This window comes from Macaca mulatta, chromosome 7 (genome assembly GCF_049350105.2).
Source record: "Macaca mulatta isolate MMU2019108-1 chromosome 7, T2T-MMU8v2.0, whole genome shotgun sequence".
In the NCBI taxonomy this organism is placed as follows: Eukaryota; Metazoa; Chordata; class Mammalia; order Primates; family Cercopithecidae; genus Macaca; species Macaca mulatta.
In genome coordinates, this window is record NC_133412.1 from 175233729 (window position 1) to 175255288 (window position 21560).

A 21560-nucleotide genomic window follows, 5' to 3' on the forward strand; every position below is an offset into this window, starting at 1 on the left:
ATCGCATGTCGGGACCACCCTTCCCCTCTGCGGTCATTAGGGTCGCGTTCCCTCCCGGCCTCCACACCTGATAGGGCATTTTTGGCATGAGAGACTTTGACTCTGTGTGTGACTTTCCTTTGAACTCCTTCCAAGTTCCCCACATCTCATTTATAAAATGGAGCCCAGTGCCGGGCATAGCCCAGACCTGACACATTAACTGTAACAGAGAATGGCGTCACTTTCCTAAATGTTATGTTTCTGGTTTATGTTTCTTGGTATCATGATTCCTTTTCAACAAGATCATTACTTGCCTTGTGTGCTTGTCTATGAAAACATAATATACATGATTTAATTAACATACAACAGATATAATTTAAATTTCAGTCGTCTTGACCTAAAATTAAAGCTCTACCTATTTCTGTTTTCTTAATCCTAGTAGGTTTTGTTCAGATAGCAGAATCACAAATCTATTGAACACCTGCATTTAAGAAGTAGAAAATGTTTCATACCTTAACCTTATGAAATACTTAAATAGATGAGTATTCAAAAGTTATTACACATGATTTAGTTCAGTTCTCACTAAAGGTTTGGTGCTAGAGTATGGCATTTGTGTTTTTGTGCATGCGTTTAATCTTTTCTGTAATTGTCCTGATATATGCAATCAAAAGCAAGCATACTATCTAGATTCCATAATTGATTTGGGTCCTCATTGTCGGTACCACTACCTCCTCATTTCATGTGAGAAAAAAATAAGAAAGATCTTGAGAGATGCATTCAGCTCATCTAACTTTTTTTTTTTTGCCTTTTCTTTTCTCTTTTTTTAAGGCAGGGTCTCACTCTGTCACCCAGGCTGAAGTACAGTGATGCTATACTCCATAGCTCACTGCAGCCTTAAACTCCTGAGTTTAAGGGATCCTTCTACCTCAGCTTCCCAAATAGCTGGGACTATAGATGTGTGCCACCACATCTGGCTAATTTTTTAAATTTTTGTAGAGATGGGGATCTCACTGTGTTGCCCAGGCTGGTTTCAAACTCCTGGCCTCAAGTGATCCTCCTGCCTCAGCCTCCCAAAGCACTGGGATTGCAGGTGTGAGCCACCACACCCAGCCAGCTCATCTAAGTTCAATATAGTACAGCTGTGTCTTTTAAGAAAAAAACATTTTGAACATATTTGGTTCAACTTAACTGAAAATGTAAATATCAGGTTGCTGTTTATTTCTGTAGTTTCTCATTATCGTCAGCTTAAGTGTGAGTTAAACGGTGCTGTCCATAACCCATGGTACCTGCTGTGGCACACAGTGGGACCTGGAGGCTGGGCGGGCAGGGCAGTGTGCCGTTCCTTCTCTTGCTGCATAACCAGCCATGGGTCATGCACCATCCTCACCCTGGCCCTGCAGCGAGGCTGTGCAGCACCTGCTCATGCTCTTATCTCACAGAGAGATGCCATCAAACTGTCCCCGTCATCGCCAGGATGTGTCACTATCTCACACCATCCTGGAGTCAGGACCCACCCCCAGCTCAGTGGCTTCCGTCAGCATGGTCCGTCACTCCTCGTGATGCTGTCATCTGTGCAGGGCTCATCCAGACGGTTCTGCTCCGTGGCATGTGCTGGGGCCGTAGGGTTCCCAGGGGCTGCTGAGCAGGTCCCCACGCTGCCTCTGTGATGCCTTGAGCTCCTCCAGGTTGTGGCAGTTTCTACAGCCATGGCCACATCCAAGAGGGGAGAAGCAGGGCCCCCAGTCCTCCTAAGAGTTTGGCTTGGAACTGGTGCAGAGTGACTTCTGCCCTTTGTATTGGTCAAAGCAGGGCACGAGGACAGCCCAGCTTCAGAGAAATAAGTAGAATAATAAGTAAATAAGAAAGAAGTAGAATAAGAGGTGTTCAGGAGTCACTTCTACCCTTTGTTCTGGCCTCGCCTCTTCCCATGAGTCCGGAACACATCATACAGGCAGGAAAGGCATTTAGAATCCCTTCTGGAGACTTCCATAGCCAGCAGGTTCCCAGCTCAGCGTCTGGGGGGTCTGATTCCCTTTCTGCTAAAAGAGTGAGAAACGCTCTCGCCGGCTCCCAGGGATCTCTGTTTCCCTCCCATGGTGTCCCTGTTTGTCTTCTGCTGGAAAAGGAAGAAGGAAAAGAACTGTCTTTATTTTCTCTTTCTTCTGCCTACTTCAAAGCAGGTTTAAAAAATTAGAAATTAAGAATTTATCAGTAAGAATGTAGTAACATTGATTTAGGAAAACAAAATGGCTTGTAACAGCAAGCCACCCTCATGTAAATGTTAGAGCTGATGGAGCTAGACCAGAAGGGGTTCAGGGCTCTTTGCCTCGGAGGGGCCCAGAGCACAGCTCCCCAAGGCCCCTGCGAGAGGAATAGTAAACTGAAGCCACACGGCTGCAAGGGAGCCTGCGGGTGAGTTTGGTAAATTAAAGCACCTCTCAGCGTAGACACACACACTGACTTCTGCCTGGGCGCAGCTTCCAAACGTCAGGGTAGGCGCAGGCTCAGGGACACCAGGGGAGAGCATTTTCTGTTTCTTGTCATGGCACCAGTGTCGTTCCTGTCACCCACGGCACCAAGCTTTGCCCTCGTGGCGTTTCTCCCTCGCTCTCAGGCTTTGGCCACATGCGTCGTTGTGCTGCTGCGTCTCGCTGCTAACGGTTCTGCTTTCTGGCGCCTGCAAGAGCAGATCTCGGGTTTTTTTGTTTTGTTTTGTTTTGTTTTGAAACAGGGTCTCTGTTGCCCAGGCTGGAGTGCAGTGGCACCACCTCAGCTCACTGCAACCTCCATCTTCCGGGTTCAAGTGATCCTCCCACCTCAGCCTCCCAAATATGTGGGATTACAGGCATGTGCCACTACACCCGGCTAATTTTTATATATTTAGTAGAGATGGAGTTTTGCCATGTTGGCCAGGCTGGTCTCGAACTCCTGATCTCAGGTGTTCTGCCTGCCTCGGCCTCCCAAAGTGCTGGGATTACAGGCATGAGCCACTGTGCCCGGCCAGATTTCGGTTTTTCTAAGCTGGCCTTCCACCCTCTCCACGCATCTTGCCCACCCAACTCCACGTCACCGACCTTTGTTCCAGCCAGAGTTCTTCTCCCTGTCCACACTGCCATTAAAAAAAAAAAATCGGTTAAAATCCTCCTTCAGGACCCAATTCAAGCACCACCTCTCAGTGCATTCTGATCGTTTGGGAACATAGAAATGTTAAGACCCATTCTTCAAAAATATTTCACGCCTGTGGATGTTAAGGTCACTCTATTTCATTTGTTTCAAACAAAGTGAATGAAATTTCAGAGTTGAATTTTTTTTTTTTTTTTTTTTTTTTGAGACAGAGTCTCGCTCTGTCGCCCAGGCTGGAGTGCAGTGGCCGCATCTCAGCTCACTGCAAGCTCCGCCTCCCGGGTCTACGCCATTCTCCTGCCTCAGCGTCCCGAGTAGCTGGGACTACAGGCGCCCGCCACCTCACCCGGCTAGTTTTTTGTATTTTTTTAGTAGAGACGGGGTTTCACCGTGTTAGCCAGGCTGGTCTCGATCTCCTGACCTTGTGATCTGCCCGTCTCGGCCTCCCAAAGTGCTGGGATTACAGGCTTGAGCCACCGCGCCCGGCCCAGAGTTGAATTTTTTAATCTTCTCAAACTTATTTTTGACTTAGAGCTGTCTCGAATCAAATGGTTTTCATCTGATGGGCAGGGATCTTTCAGACCCTCTCACTTCATGCAGGACACCCCTCGTGGGCTGCTCTAGACCAACCCCAGGTGCTCGAGGCTTGGGGCAGGAGAGATTCCTTTGTTTCTGTAGGACCCCTTTTTGGGGAGGACATTTTCCTGTTTCCTCACATGTCCCTGTTCCCTCTCCTTGTCCCCAGTTTATTCAGCAGACGTGTTTTCATCATCAAACAGATGCCAGGCTTGCTCCTAGTCCCGGGAACACAGTCACGAGATGGTGGCCCCATCTGAAGGGAGACGGGCTGGCGCAGAGGGTGGGGTGCCTGTCCCGGGGGTCCCCTAGAAGCAGTGCAGTGGACAGAGACTTCTCAGAGGAAGGGAGCGGGGTCTGTCACAGATGGGTGCTTCAGAAAGATCACACCTGAGCAGCGCGGAGGATGTGTGTGGGTGTCAGTGGGAAACTGGGCAGGTAGAATCAGAGGTGTTCAGGAATCACTCCTACCCTTTGCAGGAACTGTGCTAAATATTGCAGGCTTTAAAATTAAGACATAGGCTTATGTTGAAATATGGCTGAAACGTAAGATGGGTTAACGAATGAGTAAAAGGTGGATGAACAGATGTGTATGTGATCAAGCAGATGGAGCGCATTGCTCGTGGTCAAATCTGGGTGTTGAAATGGGTGTTCACTGTAGAATTCTTTCAGTTTTCCTAGATGCTTGAAATTTTTCAAAATAAAATATTGAGAAAAACATTTGTGCAAGACCTGCCCTTGAGGCATTTACAGCTGCAGGCCTTGAGGAGTTTCTTTGGTTCCTGACGGGCTGTGTGTTTGCACAAATAGACGCGCTTCTTGTTACCTGGCTCCGTGGCTCCCCCTAGGGCATTGTTTTCTTATTCACGTTAGTTCAGTGTCCAATTCTAATTGGAAAATTGTTTTTTCTAGGTTTATTTATGAAACAGAGCATCATAATGGCATAGCAGAGTTACTGGAAATATTGGGAAGGTAAGCCTCTGTGTTATGGGTAGCAAACGGCTGTGGATGGAATTTATACCAGAGTGATCCATTTCATTGAGTTCGGCTGCCCCCTTTAAAGCAAGGCAGTTTAAACCATTCTCTAAAAGAACTCAAATAAAATTTCACTTAGAGCAGGAGTTGGTGAGCTCTTAGATTAGAACATGCCAAATGACAACTCTCTCCCATTTTTATGGGTTCTGTACGTAGATTCTGCTTCGTATACCTCAATATCATTACTATGGAAACAATTCCGGTTATTTCCTCAAGAGCAATGTTAAAAATAGTTACCTAAGAAGGTTTATATTAGAAGCTTGGAAGAATAGATTGTGCATTTGGGGTATCATGTAAATGCTAATATTTTCAATTACTTTGGGTTTTTATATGTATATTTATAAAATAATTAACATTTCAAAACTTTCATCATCTTTATCCAAGTAAAGTTTTTACTCGCCTTTTTTTTTTTTTTTTTTTTTTCTTTTTCTTTTTGAGACTCTTGCTCTGGCGCCCAGGCTCGAGTGCAGTGGTGCCATCTCAGCTCACTGCAGTCTCCGCTTCCCTGGTTCAAACGATTCTGCTGCCTCAGCCTCCCAAGTAGCTGGGACTACAGGTGCCCGCCACCATGCCTGGCTAATTTTTGTATTTTTAGTGGAGATGGCGTTTTTCCTTGTTGCCCAGGCTGGTCTCGAACTCCTGGCCTCAGGTGATCTGCCCGCGTCACCTCCCAAAGTGCTGGGATTACAGGCATGAGCCACCAGGCCTGGCCACTTTTATTTAATTGATAACGCGTAGATTTTATATTAGACCTTCTAACCCACTGTTTGCCAGAGTCCTCAGGGTCCCATGGCTAGTAAGTGTGGAAGTGCTTTTCCCTGCACCTTTGTAGGGCAGTAGTGTAGATGGGCAGCTCAGGGTTCTCGGGAGTCTGTGGTGGAGAAGCCTGGCGCTCTGGGTGGACCTGGTGACTCCCTGCAGCTCCTGAGCACAAGACTCTCTTCTCACAGTGGATCAGGTCCCGCCCAGTAGTTCTGAGAAAAGCTATTCTTGCCATTTTAGATGTAATTTGAAAAAATGTCCTCGTTGACAATTCTACTTTTAGTTTAGACAAACTTGGGTGGGGTTTCTCCTCAGTGCAGTGCAGTGAGTGGTGAAGAGGATGCTTGCAAGATGTGTGACTGTGGGCAGGTACTTCTATAAGCTGGGAGAATCGTCGCATTTGCCTCCGAGGTTGTTGCAGGGACCAGAGCACTGTATGACGTGTGTTCCACAGCCCGCCACGCTGCGTGCATAGGGCCCCTGAGTGTGTAGGGCCCCCGTGCAGCTCCCACCGAGAAACTGATTAGTTGTATCTTTCTTCCAGAAGAGGTTGAGCCTGCGGGTGACCCTGTGAGTGAGCACACCCTCCTTGATGGGCCGCTCCAGGCTCGCCCTTCCCGCATTGCCCGCTATGCCGAGCAGAGTGAATAATGGAAGACTAAGTTAGAGACAGCTCTGTCTACTTCTGCAGCTCAGTGACAGTCACTTCCGTTTGCCTAATCACAAAACCAAGACAATAAACTAGTTGTTTGAGACAAAAACTTTGCTTTGGAGGCTCTAGGTAGGACCACCTTTTCATGCACAAGAGAACAGCTTTCTAACTGATTTTTGTTTTTGTTTTTGTTGTTTTGTTTTTCTTTTTGTGTGTGAGACAGAGTCTAGCTCTGTCACCCAGGCTGGAGCGCAGTGGCTGGATCTCAGCTCCCCGCAAACTCCGCCTCCCAGGTCCAAGCAATTCTCTGCCTCAGCCTCCCAAGTAGCTGGGATTACAGGAGCCCGCCACCACACCTGGCTAATTTTTTGTGTTTTTAGTAGAGACGGGCTTTCACCATCTTGGCCAGGCTGGTCTTGAATTCCTGACCTCAGGTGATCCGCCCACCTCAGATTCCCAAAATGCTGGGATTACAGGTGTGAGCCACCGCGCCTGGCCCTGATTTTTAACCAGCCCTCATCCAGTGTCCACGGGTCTCTGTTACCAGCATTAGAATAACGTATCTGAATTACTCCAGGCAGCAAGAATTCCTACAGATGGATAAGGCTGAGGGAAGGTGCTGGGTGGGGGGTCCCGCGTGAACTGTCCCGTCTTCCTGGCCTGTTTAGGGAGGAAGATTTTGCCACCAGGAGCTCCTGCTGTTCTGGGTAACACCTGTTAACCCAGAGTTTTTAAATCATGTAGTTACAAGGATAAAAATAAATATGCTTCCTCATAGGCATTTAATATTTTTAAACTTTTTGCTGGTATCCTCTTTTTTCTGATACACACACATATGTATATATATAGAGAAAGAATCCTCGGATTTCCCTTGTAGACTGTTGCGGGGACCGGAGCGCTATATAAAGTGTTCCACAGACCCCTGTATAGGAGCTCACTATACTACCCAGGCTAGGGAACAGTGGCGCTTCACAGGTGTGATTATGGCACACTACAGCCTTGAACTCTGGGCTCAGATGATCCTCCCACCTCAGCCTCCCAAATTAGCTGGGGCACAGGTGCATGGCAACATGCTTGGCTACATATATTTTGCCTGCTGAGTTTTGATGGTGAAAACAACAAAAATTGAAAGAAAAACAGCAAGATGTTTGTTTAAAACCTGGAATTTGGGCCAGGCACAGTGGCTCAAGCCTGTAATCTCAGCACTTTGGGAGGCCGAGACGGGTGGATCACGAGGTCTGGAGATCGAGACCATCCTGGCTAACACAGTGTAACCCCGTCTCTACTAAAAAAACACAAAAAACTAGCCGGGCGAGGTGACGGGCGCCTGTAGTCCCAGCTACTCGGGAGGCTGAGGCAGGAGAATGGCGTAAACCCGGGAGGCGGAGCTTGCAGTGAGCCAAGATCCGGCCACTGCACTCCAGCCTGGGCGACAGAGCGAGACTATGTCTCAAAAAAAAAAAAAAAAAAAAACTGGAATTTGTAAATGTTCAAACCAAATAAATGTTCTTTTTACAGTATAATTAATGGATTTGCCTTACCACTCAAAGAAGAGCACAAGATTTTCTTATTGAAGGTGTTACTACCTTTGCACAAAGTGAAATCTCTGAGTGTCTACCATCCCCAGGTAAGGGGCAGTGGGGAACTCTGGGAACACAGCTGTTGGCATTTGATCAGGATTGAATACAAGATAGTGAATCCAGCCTTAACTAAGAGTGCTTTCTTCTTTATACGACACTACTGACTTTGGTAACAAACTTCTGGTGACAATTGAAAGAGTAAGGGGATAAAGAGAGATTCCTTTTAAGAAATTCAGAAAAATCTCTGTAATACAAAATTTTTCAGTTAGTTTTAAGCATAGAGAAAGGAGTAACTCTCGGAAAGGAGTCTAGGAAGACTTCTGAGTGGAGTTTTTTGTAGTGTAATCTAAAATTCAGCACCTTTAAGAGAAAAGCCTATATAGGTCCATGGCCAATGAATGGCCTATGAAAACGTTTTTTAAAAAAATAAAGCTGCCTGTAATCCCAGCACTTTGGGAGGCTGAGGCGGGCAGATCACCTAAAGTTGGGAGTTCAAGACCAGCCTGACTAACATGGAGAAACCCGTCTCTACTTCAAATACAAAACAAGCTGGGCGTCGTGGCGCGTGCCTATAATCCCAGCTACTCGGGAGGCTGAGGCAGGAGAATCGCTTGAACCCGGGCAGCGGAGGTTGCAGTGAGCTGAGATCGCGCCATTGTACTCCAGCCTCGGCAACAAGAGTGAAACTCCGTCTCAAAAATAAGTAAATTAATAAACAAAACTGTGAATTTTTAAAATTGTAGCAGTCTAAGTACAGCTGTACTGAAAAATTGGTCAGTACGTGGTTAGTGGGCTGCATTTACCTAGATTTGATTTTCTTTCACTCTGGCTGCCGTCAGCGTCTTTGTTCACGTTCGGCGGTCACAGGGCCAGGCGCTGAGCAGGCACGCCCCAGCACAGGCGCAGGGCGCACAAGCCTCCTTTCTGCCAGGCCCTACGTTCAGAGCTTGTGGTAGGAGCTAAATGACAAAAGGTATATTCTTTAATTGATTCTTCCTCGGAAATATTTATTTTCTCTGACTGCTCTTAACTGGTAATATCTTTGCATCCAGCCAGATTATCGTATTAATTGTTGTACAAAAGAAATAGTTCAGAGATTTAAGATGGAACCAGATTTTAATTTGTTCTTCCCACTGTTAGGTGACTTGTTGATTGTAATCTCCACAAGGACCATAAGAAAATCCCATCATACTGGATTGATTTAGTGGTAGTTAGACTAAGAAGACTGTTTCCTGATTTATTTTTCTTATTTTTATTTTTCAGCTTTCTGATCTATCACCAATTCATGGGCATTAGTGGTAATGCCCTTTAACATGAATGTTGAGCATTGCTCCTGGGGTCCCTCCCTGAAAGTCCCACTCAGAGCCTCCTGTGGGGCCTGCCGGGGGGTGGCACACGCTGGGGGCAGCATCGTGATCACACGAGGGCGTTGTCTATACTGTGGGTCCTTGTCTTGCTGTGGGAAGTTGTTTAACCACAATTCTAGAAGAAGCACAGCAGCATTTCTATGTTGAAATGGTAATACTCTTTCTTCTTTTACTTTGTAGCTGGCATACTGTGTAGTGCAGTTTTTAGAAAAGGACAGCACCCTCACGGAACCAGTAAGTACTGTTGCTAGCGCATCTTGTAAGATGTGTGTGTTTCACTAAATGTAAATATTACGACATCTGCTTCACCAAATTGCCGTTGAGACTTTTTCATCTTAAATTGCAGTACTAATAAACAGGCTCATTTCGTTCATAGGTTATAGGTTTTCAAAGTATAGTCATTTTAATTGCAGGTTCCTTTATTACAGTGATTATTTTATGTGATGAGATTGCCGCCTTATCCCTCATCGCACTTTACTCTTTCGAACGTAAAGCACTTGAGCGGACATGGCCACTGAATTTTAGTGTGCAGTTCAGTAGTTTCACATCTGCTTGGTTTGACAACATATTGAACTGATTATGATGAGAGGAATTATAATTAGGGTTTGAAATTCTTGTACTGAAGAGGCTTTACCGTCTTGAAAATACTTCCCAAGTTACACTGTAACTGTTTTATGATCATTGAATCACAAGTGAACGTTAGATTACTGCTGTTCTGTGTGTGGATTTGAATTTTTTTTCAGCCTCCATCAGTTTGTCAGAGGATTTGTAATCTTGTTTATTAAAAGTAAAAGGCTGTCATAGCCAGGGTTAACAGACATGTCAGGTGCCAGTTTAAACATTTAAATACATTTTTGAAGCAACTTTATTGAGATATAATTCACATACCATACAATTCACCCATTTAAAGAGTACAATTCAAACATTTTTGATATGTTACATTTTGAATTTGTTTAAATAATGGTAAAATATATAAAACATAGAATTTGTCATTTTAACTGTGTTAAATGTACAATTCACCAGCGTTAATTACATTCATAATGTTGTGCAACCATCACCACTATTTCCAAAGCTTTGTCATCGTCCCAAACAGAAATTCTACCCATTAAACAATAACTCCCCGTTCCCCTCCCTCTGGCCCCTGCTGACCTGTAATCTGCTTTATCTCTGAATTTGACTATTCCAGATACTTTATATAAGGAGAATCATAGAATGCTTGTCCATTCACACCTGGCTTATTTCACTCAGCGTAATGTCTTCCAGGGTTCATCCTTGTGTGGCATGTCAGAACTTCATTCCTCATCGTGGTTGAATGCTGTTCTACTGTATGGATAGAACACATTGGGTTTATCTATTGTTTTTTCAGTGTACACTTGGGTTATTCCCACCTTTCAGCTATTGCGAATAATGCTGCTATTTGTATACTGGTGTACAGATATTTGCTATAGTCCCCATTTTCAATTCCTTTGGATATATATCCAGAAGTGGAATTGCTGAATCATATGGTAATTGTATGTTTAGCTGTGGGACAAACCATCATACTGTTTCCCACAGCGACTGCCCCGTTTTACATTCCCCGCAGCAATGCACAAAGGCTCCCGTCTCCCCGCATCCTCACCAATGCTTGCTGCTGCTGCTGATGCTGCTGCTGCTGTTTTCTTTCTATCTATCTATCTGTCTATCTATTTATTTATTTTGGGGGGAGAGAAAGTGTCACTCTGTCACCCAGGCTGGAGTGCAATGGTGCAATCTTGGCTCACTGCAACCTCTGCCTCCTGGGTTCAAGCGATTCTCCTATCTCAGTCTCCCGAGTAGCTGGGATTACAGGTGCCTGCCCCCGTGCCCGGCTAATTTTTGCATTTTTAATAGAGACAGGGTTTCACCATGTTGGTCAGGCTGATCTCAAACTCCTGACCTCAAGTGATCCGCCCACATCAGCCTCCCAAAGTGCTGGGATCACAGGCATGAGCCACCGCACCCGACCTGTTTTTTTAATTATAGCCAGCCTAGTGGTGTGAAATAGTATCTTGTTGTGGTTTTGATTTGCAGTTCCCTAATGACTGATGATGTTGAGCATCTTTTCAGTGCTTATTGACCAAAATCTGTGTACCTTCTTGGCCCGGGTACGGTGGCTCACTCTTATAGTCCCAACACTTTGGGAGGCTGAGGCGGGTGAATCACTTGAGCCCAAGAGTTGGAGACCAGCCTGGGCAATATGGCGAAACCCCATCTCTACAAAAAATACAAAAATTAGCCAGGCATGATGGTGTTTGCCTGGGCAACAGAGTGAAACCCTGTCTCCAAAAAAAAAAAAAAAAAAATTGTTTATCTTCTTTGCAGAAATGTCCATTTAAATCCATTGCCCATTTTTTCAATTGGGTTTTTTTTTTTTTTTTTAATTATTTGAGTGTCAAAGTAAGGAATGTTAGGAGCCAATTCACCTGTTTAAGTGCTCTTTTAAAAGTCACTGTTAGACTAGAAAAGGTAGATCTTGTCATTCCTCGTCCCTTTCTCTCTTTCACAGTTCTCTTGTGACATTGTAATTTTTATAGTGCAATTGCATGAGAAATTCTTAACATTGAATTTCTGAGTAAAACTGGCTTTTGGGCTCTGCTTTCTTCTAAGCTTTTAAATTCTATGTGTAGATTCCCTCCATTTCACCGACAAAATTCAAGAAGAGCTCTTGTCCTATGACTGCAGAGGTAGCAGGGGCTACAGAGCCGCGAGCTGGGCCCGCCGTGCCCTGCCAGGCCCTCGTGGAGGGTCGCATCCCTGTACGCTCTCCCTTCGCCGCTAGATGCCTCCATCCGAGATTTTGGGGACCTCCCAAGGAAATGTACCAAATCTCATCACACTTCAGCATCAAGCATAGTCAAGGCTTAGGGTGAGGAGGTGTTATTTTTATCCTCCTTAACTGACTGAAGACATGTTTAGGTAGGAAAAAGAAAAATGAACAGTGTTAATAAAACTCATTGGGGATTTTTGTTTAACTGTATTTTCTCCAGTGGTTACATGCCTTAACTCTTCTGCCTATATTTGAGGTCTTTTCCACACTGAAGGGTGCGAGGTTGTATTACTATTATTATTATTATTATTTGGAGACAGGATCTTGCTCTGTCACCCAGGCTGGAGTACAGTGGCGTGATCTCGGCTTACTGCAACCTCCACCTCCCAGGTTCAAGAGATTCTCCTGCCTCAGCCTCCCAAGTAGCTGGGACTACAGGCGCACACCACCAGGCCTGGCTAATTTTCGTAGTTTTAGTAGAGATGGGGTTTCGTCATGCTGGCGAAGCTGGTCTCGAACTCCTGACCTCAGGTGATCCCCCCACCTCAGCCTCCCAAAGTGCTGGGATTGCAGGCGTGAGCCACTGCACCTGGCCAAGAGGTGGTATTATTCAGAGTTTTCTAGAGGGACAGAACTAATAAGATAGATTATATATAAAGGAGAGTTAATTAAGGAGTATTAACTCACATGATTACAAGGTCCTACGATAGGCCATCTGCAAGCTGAGGAGCAGGGAAGCCAGGCCTGTTCCAAAGCTGAGGAACTTGGAGTCTGATGTTCGAGGGCAGGAAGCGTCCAGCACAGCAGAAAGATGTAGGCTGGGAGGCTAGGCCAGTCTAGTCTTTTCCCATTCTTCTGCCTGCCTTATATTCTGGCCTCTCTGGCAGCTTAGATGGTGCCCACCCACATTAAGGGTGGGTCTGCCTTTCCCAGCCCACTGACTCAAATGTTAATCTCCTTTTGCATCACCCTCACAGACACACCCAGTGCATCCTTCAATCCAATCAAGTTGGCACTGAGTATTAACTATCACAGAGATTTTACTAGAGAAAGTAATATGTAAAAAAAATAAATAAATAAATTTCTCTCTCCCATCCTCTCCCACGTTTTCCTATTCAAAAAAGAGAGCTGGGCACAGTGGCTCATGCCCCTAATCCCAGCACTTTGGGAGGCCAAGGCAGGAGGAGCCCTTGAGGCCAGGAGTTTGAGACCAGCCTGGGCAACCTCCTCTCTCCTGAAAAAATAATAACAATAATTAGCTGGGCATGGTGACACGTACCTGTGGTCCCAGCTACTCAAGAGGCCGAGGTGGAATAGTGGCTTGAGCCCAGGAGGTCAAGGCTGCTGTGAGCTATGAATGCACAAACTGCACTCCATCCTGAGTGACAGAGTAAGACCCTGTTTCAAATAAATAAGTTAATACAAATAGAAGGAAAAGAAAGATATGGAAGGAGAGATTTTTTGAAAGTCTGCAGTTTTCTTTCATGAATTTTCTTTGTGCGTATTTCTCATACTCCTGTAGTAGCTGAAGAATTCACGAAATGCCACATTGCATTTACCACAGACAGAGGCTGCTCCCACCTAAGCCGCTGTCCCAGCATCTTTATTCCCCCATCCACTGTCTGTCAGCCTGACCCTAATCCTTCTCCAACGAGGGCTCAGTGAATGATCCCCACCCTATTCTCTCTTCCACCGAAAAGTAACAAAAGCAGAGAATGTTTGTAAATGTTTTTAATTCCCATGAATATAGTAAATAAAGTGAATATCACTTTGCAAGAGTGAGAGCTGTTAATTGCAGTCACGTCTAAAAGAGGGCAAGAGACCCGGTGCCGGCTTCAGTTGGGTCCTTCCAGCGTAAATGTTACATGCAGGACTCTGACTTGGCACCAGCACAAAGAAGGTACAAACCTCACCAACCCAGGCCCCAATGTTCCCACCCAGCGACACTTCACTGCTTAGTTTCCTGCTGTACGGATAATGTAATGGTACTGTCCCAGCTTTAGAAAGCAGATTTAATTTCCTACATATTAAGATCATTCAGACTCACATGTCAGTAAATTCTCTCTTTTGAAATGCCTATTTTATGAAAACACAAAGGCCATTTTGTCTTACTTCAGCATTGAAAGCTTGTTAATGATAAGATCAAAGTATAGGCTTTTGTGCAGGTGTGCATCTCTTGGTAGCACATAGGACACCTGGTGTCCACGTCCATCTCACAGGCCTGCACCAAAGGGACTCCTGAAGCCATCAAATGTCCAGGCTCAGGAATGTTTTAAGTCAGATCCACTTAGAAGACTGAGATATGAAGGACATGTGTTGCCCCATTTGTAGTAAATACTGTAATTAGTGTTTTTCATTTGCTGATTGTGTGCAGTGCTCAAAAGCTTTCTGGGCACATGAAGCACTTTCTCTGTTGGAAGAAGAACAGAAGCTCATCAGAGATTTTACAGAAGTAAAACTGTGTTCCGTTTTCACCCACCTGCCTCTTCAGTCTCATCACGTTTTACTCCATGGCGTAGTAGCAGCTCTCCTTTCTCCTTAGTCTACCAGGACAGGAAGGGGGCTCCCCAAGACTCAAGGCTGGGGCCACTGGCTCACCTGCCCTCTGCAGGGAGCGGGCAGTCCTTGGTCTTCCAAAGGAAAACCCAGCAGCACACAGCCGTTGTTGCCTCGGATTCGCATTCCCTGAGCAGACACCCTCCTCCACAGAGCACGCCGCACTGACGCGGCAAAATAGCTGGTACCAATCACAGCTCATTCCAAACAGTGTGAACAGGAAGGCCCGTGTGTGAATCCCATCCCAGAAATGATACCTTTTCCAGAGAAATGGAAGAGCTAAATTGGTTGTGTTGTATAGTTCACAAATTAACATATTTCTTCTAATAAAATTCCATGTGACAAATGAAGAGAAATAGATGTAGGAAGTGATTTGCATCTGCTATATCCTTAAGAGTGATTCCAGTACACACGGAGTGTGGTAGGAAGACAACGAATATTTATTCAATAGTTTTGAGGTAGGAGAACCATTAAATGATGCATTTTTAGAAATAATTCCTTTTTTGTTTGTTTTTTTGTTTTGTTTTGTTTTGTTTTGTTTTGAGACGGAGTCTTGCTCTGTTGCCCAGGCTGGAGTGCAGTGGCGCAATCTCAGCTCACTGCAAGCTCCGCCTCCCGGGTTCATGCCATTCTGGGACTACAGGCGCCCGCCACCACGCCCGGCTAATTTTTTGCAGTTTTTGTTTAGTAGAGATGGGGTTTCATCGTGTTAGCCAAGATGGTCTCAATCTCTTGACCTCGTGATCCACCCGCCTCGGCCTCCCAAAGTGCTGGGATGACTGGCGTGAGCCACCGCGCCTGGCCAAAATAAGTCCTTTTAAAGACACTTGTATGGTAGATTTTTATGTCAGACTTCAAAACTAGCAGCACTTCCTTTTTTATTTTTATTTGGCTTTTTTGGGGTTTTTGTTTGTTTGTTAGAGTCTTGGAGTACAGTGGCACAGTCATGGCTCACTGCAGCCTCAACCTCCTGGGCTCAAGCAATCCTCACACCTTAGCCTCTCGAGTAGCTAGGACCACAGGTGCCCATCACCACACCAGGCTAATTTTTAAATTTTGTGTAGAGACAGGACCTCACCATGGTGCCCAGGCCAGTGTCAGACTCCTGGGCTCAAGCGTTCCTCCCACCTCGACCTCCCAAAGTCCTGAGATTACATACATGCGTGAGCCACCACCCCAGCCTCACTTCCTTTGTTTCGTAGATTTTGGAGTTTTATAAAGTGTAATATCATAAAAGATTATCTGGGAGCCCAAATGCCAAAGCATCAAAACAAAATTTTTCTAAATGGATGTTAAATGTCCACCTTTTTAAAAAATCACTGTAATGATTAAAAGGCTGGCCTGCTAAGCCATGAGTTGGTGTGATCTACTGAGCTGGAAATGACTAGTGAGTGAAAATGACCAGGCGGTCCCAGGGGCCAGCATTTGCGGCAGTTGCACAGCACAAGAGCCGTAGAAGCCCCATGATGTTGCTGTGACTGGGCCAAACAGCTGCTCTAACGTGCTGGACTGCACTTGTACGATTTATGTGTGTAAGCTCATACATGTACTTCATATATAAATGCCTGTTTTGGATTGTAGTACTTTTTTAGAACTAAGATGGCTACACTGTAAAAATATTATGAAATCTGCATGGATTCAAATTCAGTATTTTGTACTGGTATGATTGTGGTAAGACGTTTGGAGACTACAGGAACATATAAAGAAAGGTTGCCCAGTGGAAGTCCTTTCTAGCTGTCTGACTTGGCCAAGGAACATAAAACAGCCACTATCCACAAGCTGGGAAACCACTGCAGTCCGACGGGCTGTGCCTGGCAGAGAGCTGGTGGCACAGACCCTCTGGGTGGTGACAGTCCTAGCTACAGCTGCCACTGCAGCCTGCTCACTGCAGGCCCAGCACTGCTCAAGCTGTTGCATCTGACGCCTACAACTGTGAGCACAGAGAGCACAGTGCGCCCTGCCCGGGGTCCCACCACAGCACCTGCGGATGCAAGTTAAAAAGGTCAGCTTAGTTCACATCACTATTTTTGACATATTTTAACACAGTTGAAAACACTGTCTATGCATACAAAAGTATGTATGTTTGTATATAAATACATATGGATGGTTGATAAATTTGAGAAAGAAATGGGTTGTGTCCACGTGGCCAGCAGTTTCAGTACCGGCTGCTTCCACACTAAAATGTACATATGAATTGATAATGCTCTGTGTTTTCTCCGTTGATCTTATTCTTTCTAAATTGCCCCAACTGCTATTTTTTTTAAGAATGGACTCTTACTGAAATGGTGTTTGATCAGAGAAAGTGGGTTATATAAATTAAAATTGTATAATTTCTGAAGTATATAAAATTCAGCCAGGCAGGTGGTATGTGCCTGTGGTCCCAGCTACTCAGAGGCTGAAGCAGGAGGATCACTGGAGCCCAGGAGTTCGAATCCAGCCTGGACAACGTGGTGTGACCCGTCTCTGAATAAATTGATTGATCAGATAGTTAGATACCCAGACAGACAGACTGATTTCTCAAATACAGAAGATCGCGTACAGTGACTGAGTCACTGTTCCCTCCGTAAGGAAGACAGCAGCATCTTCCTGTGTTGCCTTGCAGTGGGGCCACCTCAGTGAAAACACAGACTTCTTCCCCTGCAGGTGTTGGGGCCTCGTGGGCATCAGTCACTCCATGTGTCATTTCTTTTGTAGGTGGTGATGGCACTTCTCAAATACTGGCCAAAGACTCACAGTCCAAAAGAAGTAATGTTCTTAAATGAATTAGAAGAGATTTTAGACGTCATTGAACCATCAGAATTTGTGAAGATCATGGAGCCCCTCTTCCGGCAGTTGGCCAAATGTGTCTCCAGCCCGCACTTCCAGGTATGTGGGGCTTGGGGAGACCTGATGAAATTGTTCCCGTGTTCATTTGGGAAAGGAAAAGTTCCATGTGTAGCTGGCCATGGTTTGCCTCTCATGCAATTTAAAGGTAAAATCCAAGTTTTTACTTGAATTATACTTCAAATACGATGCTGCAACTATGAATTCTATAGAATACCCTTGAACGTCCTGTCCCCTCTGCTGCAATACTTTTTCTCAGTAAGAGCAGTCATCTGGCTTCTCTAAAGCTGTCTTTGTCTTCATGTTCAGTGTGCTTCCAAGTTCATAAAACCTTCCTTTCCACACCTGAGCATCAATGTTGATAGACAACAGGTGGTCAGAGCCTCGGCTCTGAGATGCCCTTGCTGCTGAGGCACTTCATTCCTGACATTGTGTAAATGCGTCTCCCTTTACCTTTCAAAACGGCTGACAACTCTGACTTTTGTCACTGCCAGATTCCTGTGCGAGAGGACGACCTTGGTCAGAGCTACTTTCTACTTTCTTTTCCCCATTTCCTTAACCCTTCAAGCCAGCCTCAGCTCATCACCTCTTTGGAAGGCCACCCCCACCCACCTTCCCGGCCTGCCTGCCTCTGTTGGACGTGCTAGCCACCTGTGCTTTTGCATCATTGAGCGGATATTTATTGTGCACTCATCATGAACAAGGTGAAAATAGGCACAAAATGAGCACGACCTCCTGGTGCCCAGGGAGCAGGCCACGCAGTGGAAGACGGTGACCGTGTCACACCACCACCTTACAGCCAAACGTGAAAGGCCAGGTGGCGTGTGCAGCAGGCTCTCGGAAGCACATGAGCAGTTACCTTAGCACAAGTCTAAGCAGTTAGAAAAAGTCCACAAGAGTGAGGGGTCCTCCGAACTGAGCCTTTCAAGATGGTTTTGAAAAGAGGTCATTGAAACCAACAAAACTAAGACAAGAAGGCAAGTGACAGAGGAGTGAGAAGCTCTGGAGCATGGGCAGCCGTAGTAAAGTGAGGCCAGGCTGAGTCGGGTTAAAGGAGGGAACTGCCGTGGTCTCTTCCATTACAAATATTCAGGTTATTTTCATTTTATAAATTTCAGTGAGTTTTCACATTAGGAACTAAGAAAGGAAAATGATGTTTTGGGTTTTTTGTTTTGTTTTGTTTTCCATCAATCCTGGCCTACAGAGAAAATAGTTTTTCAAGACTTGTGTGAGCACTTTGCACAAAGGAGCATGGTTTCCTAGAAACTGTAGAGACCAGCGACACAGAGCCCTGGTCGAAGTACAGGAGACACTGGCAGTCGTGGGAAGTGTCCTGAAAACTTGAACTCCTTCCCTAGATGCAAAATTAGGTACCGACATAGGTAACATCAGAATTCCGAGAGAAGACAGGGACGAGCGAACTCACAATGTGCTGTTTTGCATAAAAGCATGTGACAGGGCAAGGAGGAAGGGAAGTCCAGGTGGGGAAAGCAGAGCCAAGGTGGCCATGCAGCTGCCAGGGGTGTGGGTGCCACTCCACATGTCACAGAAGCCTTCACATCCCTGCCAAGAACAGAGCATGAAGGCTGCCAGGGTGGCCTGCCGTGCCTCTGATGAGGGAGTTGAGTGCCAGGACCCCCTCGGACCTTCAGCTGCAGGCCCAGCGCCCCCACTCGCCCTCATCTGTGTCCCCCATGCATGCTTGCACCCATCTTGGCTTCTGCTTCTTAGAGGACCTGATCAGCACAGAGTACATTCCAGAATCTTTTCCAGACACATATACATAAGGCCAACTCATTCTTAATTTTTTTTTTTTTTTTTTTTTTTTTAGATGGAGCCTCACTCTGTTGCCCAGGCTGGAGTGCAGTGGCACCATCTCGGCTCACTGCAAGCTCCGCCTCCCAGATTCAAGTGATTCTCCGCCTCCCAAGTAGCTGGGATTGCAGGTGCCCGCCACCACACCCAGCTAATGTTTGTATTTTTAGTAGAGACGGGGTTTCACAATATTGGCCAGGCCGATCTTGAACTCCCAACCTCGTGATCCACCCACCTCGGCCTCCCAAAGTGCTGAGATTACAGGCGTGAGCTACCGCACTGGCTCATTCTTAACTTTTAGATGTTTTTTCCCACCCAAAAAAAGTACTGGTCTTAAAAACTGGAAAAAGTTAAAGTTTAAACCATCAAGCATCTTAAGCTTCTATTTTCTAAATCAGGCTTAAAACATTACCCCCACATATATTGGTGGGTGGTGGGTGGGTGGGTGGATGAATGGATGGATGGATGGTTTTATTTTTTGTTTGTTTTCTTTTGAGACAAAGTTTTGCTCTTGTTGCCCAAGCTAGAGTGCAATGGCATTATCTCAGCTCACTGCAACCTCCGCCTCCCAGGTTGAAGTGATTCTTTTGTCTCAACCTCCCGAGTAACTGGGACTACAGGTGCCTGCCACCACACCTGGCTGATTTTTGTATTTTAAGTGGAGACGGGGTTTCACCATGTTGGCCAGGCTGGCCTTGAACTCCTGACCTCTAGTGATCCACCTGCCTCGGCCTCCCAAAGTGCTGGGATTACAGGCATGAGCCACCGCACCTGGCCTAGATGGATGCTTTTTAAAGTACAAGGTATTGAACTCTTAAGTAACAACTAGCCCAGGAGCTGTGCTACGATTGTGCCTTGTTTTGAATCCACACCTCACTCTCATGCGTGCCCTCCCCTCCCCTATTACCTGCCTCCCTGCTGTTCTGCAAAGTTCATCCCAGCTCACTGCCTCTGAGGAATCGGCCCTGATTCCTGAGCCTGGCACAGGCTCACCCGCCATTCTCAGCATCCCACCCATACACACTGCACCGCAACCTCAGGATCTCTAAGCTGTAGGCTTCTGGCAGGAGAAACGTCAGCCCCACGCTGCTCAGAGGCTGCAAGTGCTACTGTGAGTTGTGTGCAGATGGAGGTGGTGATAGTAGTAAGACGGGAGAAGCTCCTCTTCCCAGAGGCACGCATGCTGTGATGGGGACAGGCCAAGTGTCCTGGTGACTGCCGCGAACTCCCAGATAGTTCTGTGGAACATGCACATGCGTGCTGGTTGACTATGGAGAGAAAACGCAAATAGGGCAGGATATGAACAGTTGTTGAATCTGGGTGGAGGGAGGTGGGGGGCACTTATTATATTAGTCTTGCAGCTTTGTCTGTTTTTGAAAGTTTTAGTAATAAAAATGGGGGGCCGAGTGCAGTGGCTCATGCTTGTGGTCCCAGCACTTTGGGGAGGCTAAGGCAGGTGGATCACCTGAGGTCAGAAGTTCGAGACCAGCCTGGCCAACATGGTGAAACTATGTCTCTACTAAAAATACAAAAATTAGCCGGGTGTGATGGCACGTGCCTGTAGTCCCAGCCACTTAGGAGGCTAAGGTAGGAGAATCGCTTGAACCCAGGAGGCAGAGGTTGCAGTGAGTCGAGATGGCCCCACTGCACTCCAGTCTGGGCGACAGAATGAAACTCCATCTCAAAAAAAAAAAAAAAATTAAAAAACAGAAATGGATGGGCCAGGTGTGGTAGCTCGTGCCTGTAATCCCAGCACTTTGGAAGGCTGAGGCAGGTGGATCACCTGAGCTCAGGAGTTCGAGACCAACCTGACCAACATGGCAAAACCCCGTCTCCACTAAAAATACAAAAAAATTAGCCGGGCATGGTGGCGGGCACCTGTAATCCTAGCCACTCGGGAGGCTGAGGCAGGAGAATCGCTTGAACCCGGGAGGCAGAGGTTGCAGTGAGCCGAGATCATGCCATTGCACTCCAGCCTGGGCGACAAGAGCAAAAATCCATCTCAAAAAAAAAAAAGAAAAGAAAAATGGGGGAACCACCCTCCAGTGGCTTCCCATGAGTAAGGGCAAGTGCACTCAGGCCCTGTTCCCCTGCCCTCCTCTCGTTCATGCCCCCACTGGCCTCTGCAGTGGTCCTCAGCCAGCCCCGTGCTGACAACTCAGGACCTCTCCTCCCTCTGGTCCTTGCTCAGGTGTCCCCTCCTCCCCATTGAAGCCACCCCACCCCACACACACTGCCACTCTCTGTCCCCCTGCCCTGCTGCCCTTTGTGTGTGACTTACCGTTTCTAGTAAATTAATAATCATCCATCACCTGTCTCCTCCCCTCTAGAATGTAAGCTCTATGGAGGCAAGGATTTCTGCCTTGCTTTGTTCAGTGCCGAACGCTCAGCAGAACACAGCGCACCCCCTCGACCTGACAGATGGGGGAGGCAGACAGATAGGTGGAGCAGCCTACTTCGAGTTGTCTCCTCAGCATCTAACCAGCGTCTAGCATAAATGTTTACTG

General features: G+C 46.3%; 1 protein-coding gene and 1 long non-coding RNA gene across 24 annotated transcripts in view; one reads left to right on the top strand and one right to left on the bottom strand.

Moving 5' to 3' along the window:
* Positions 1–21560, top strand: part of PPP2R5C (protein phosphatase 2 regulatory subunit B'gamma) — a 169297-nt gene that overhangs the window by 126597 nt on the left and 21140 nt on the right. For all 23 annotated transcript variants that reach the window (XM_015144500.3, XM_015144498.3, XM_015144501.3 and 20 more), the window contains 4 exons: positions 4591–4650; positions 7646–7754; positions 9255–9308; positions 17110–17280. In XM_015144500.3, coding sequence (XP_014999986.1) covers positions 4591–4650; positions 7646–7754; positions 9255–9308; positions 17110–17280 — 394 coding nt within the window. The remainder of the gene's footprint in view (positions 1–4590; positions 4651–7645; positions 7755–9254; positions 9309–17109; positions 17281–21560) is intronic.
* Positions 15470–21560, bottom strand: part of LOC144330421 (uncharacterized) — a 117591-nt gene continuing 111500 nt past the window's right edge. The window contains exon 3 of the long non-coding RNA XR_013396581.1: positions 15470–16629. This is a non-coding gene — a long non-coding RNA (uncharacterized LOC144330421). The remainder of the gene's footprint in view (positions 16630–21560) is intronic.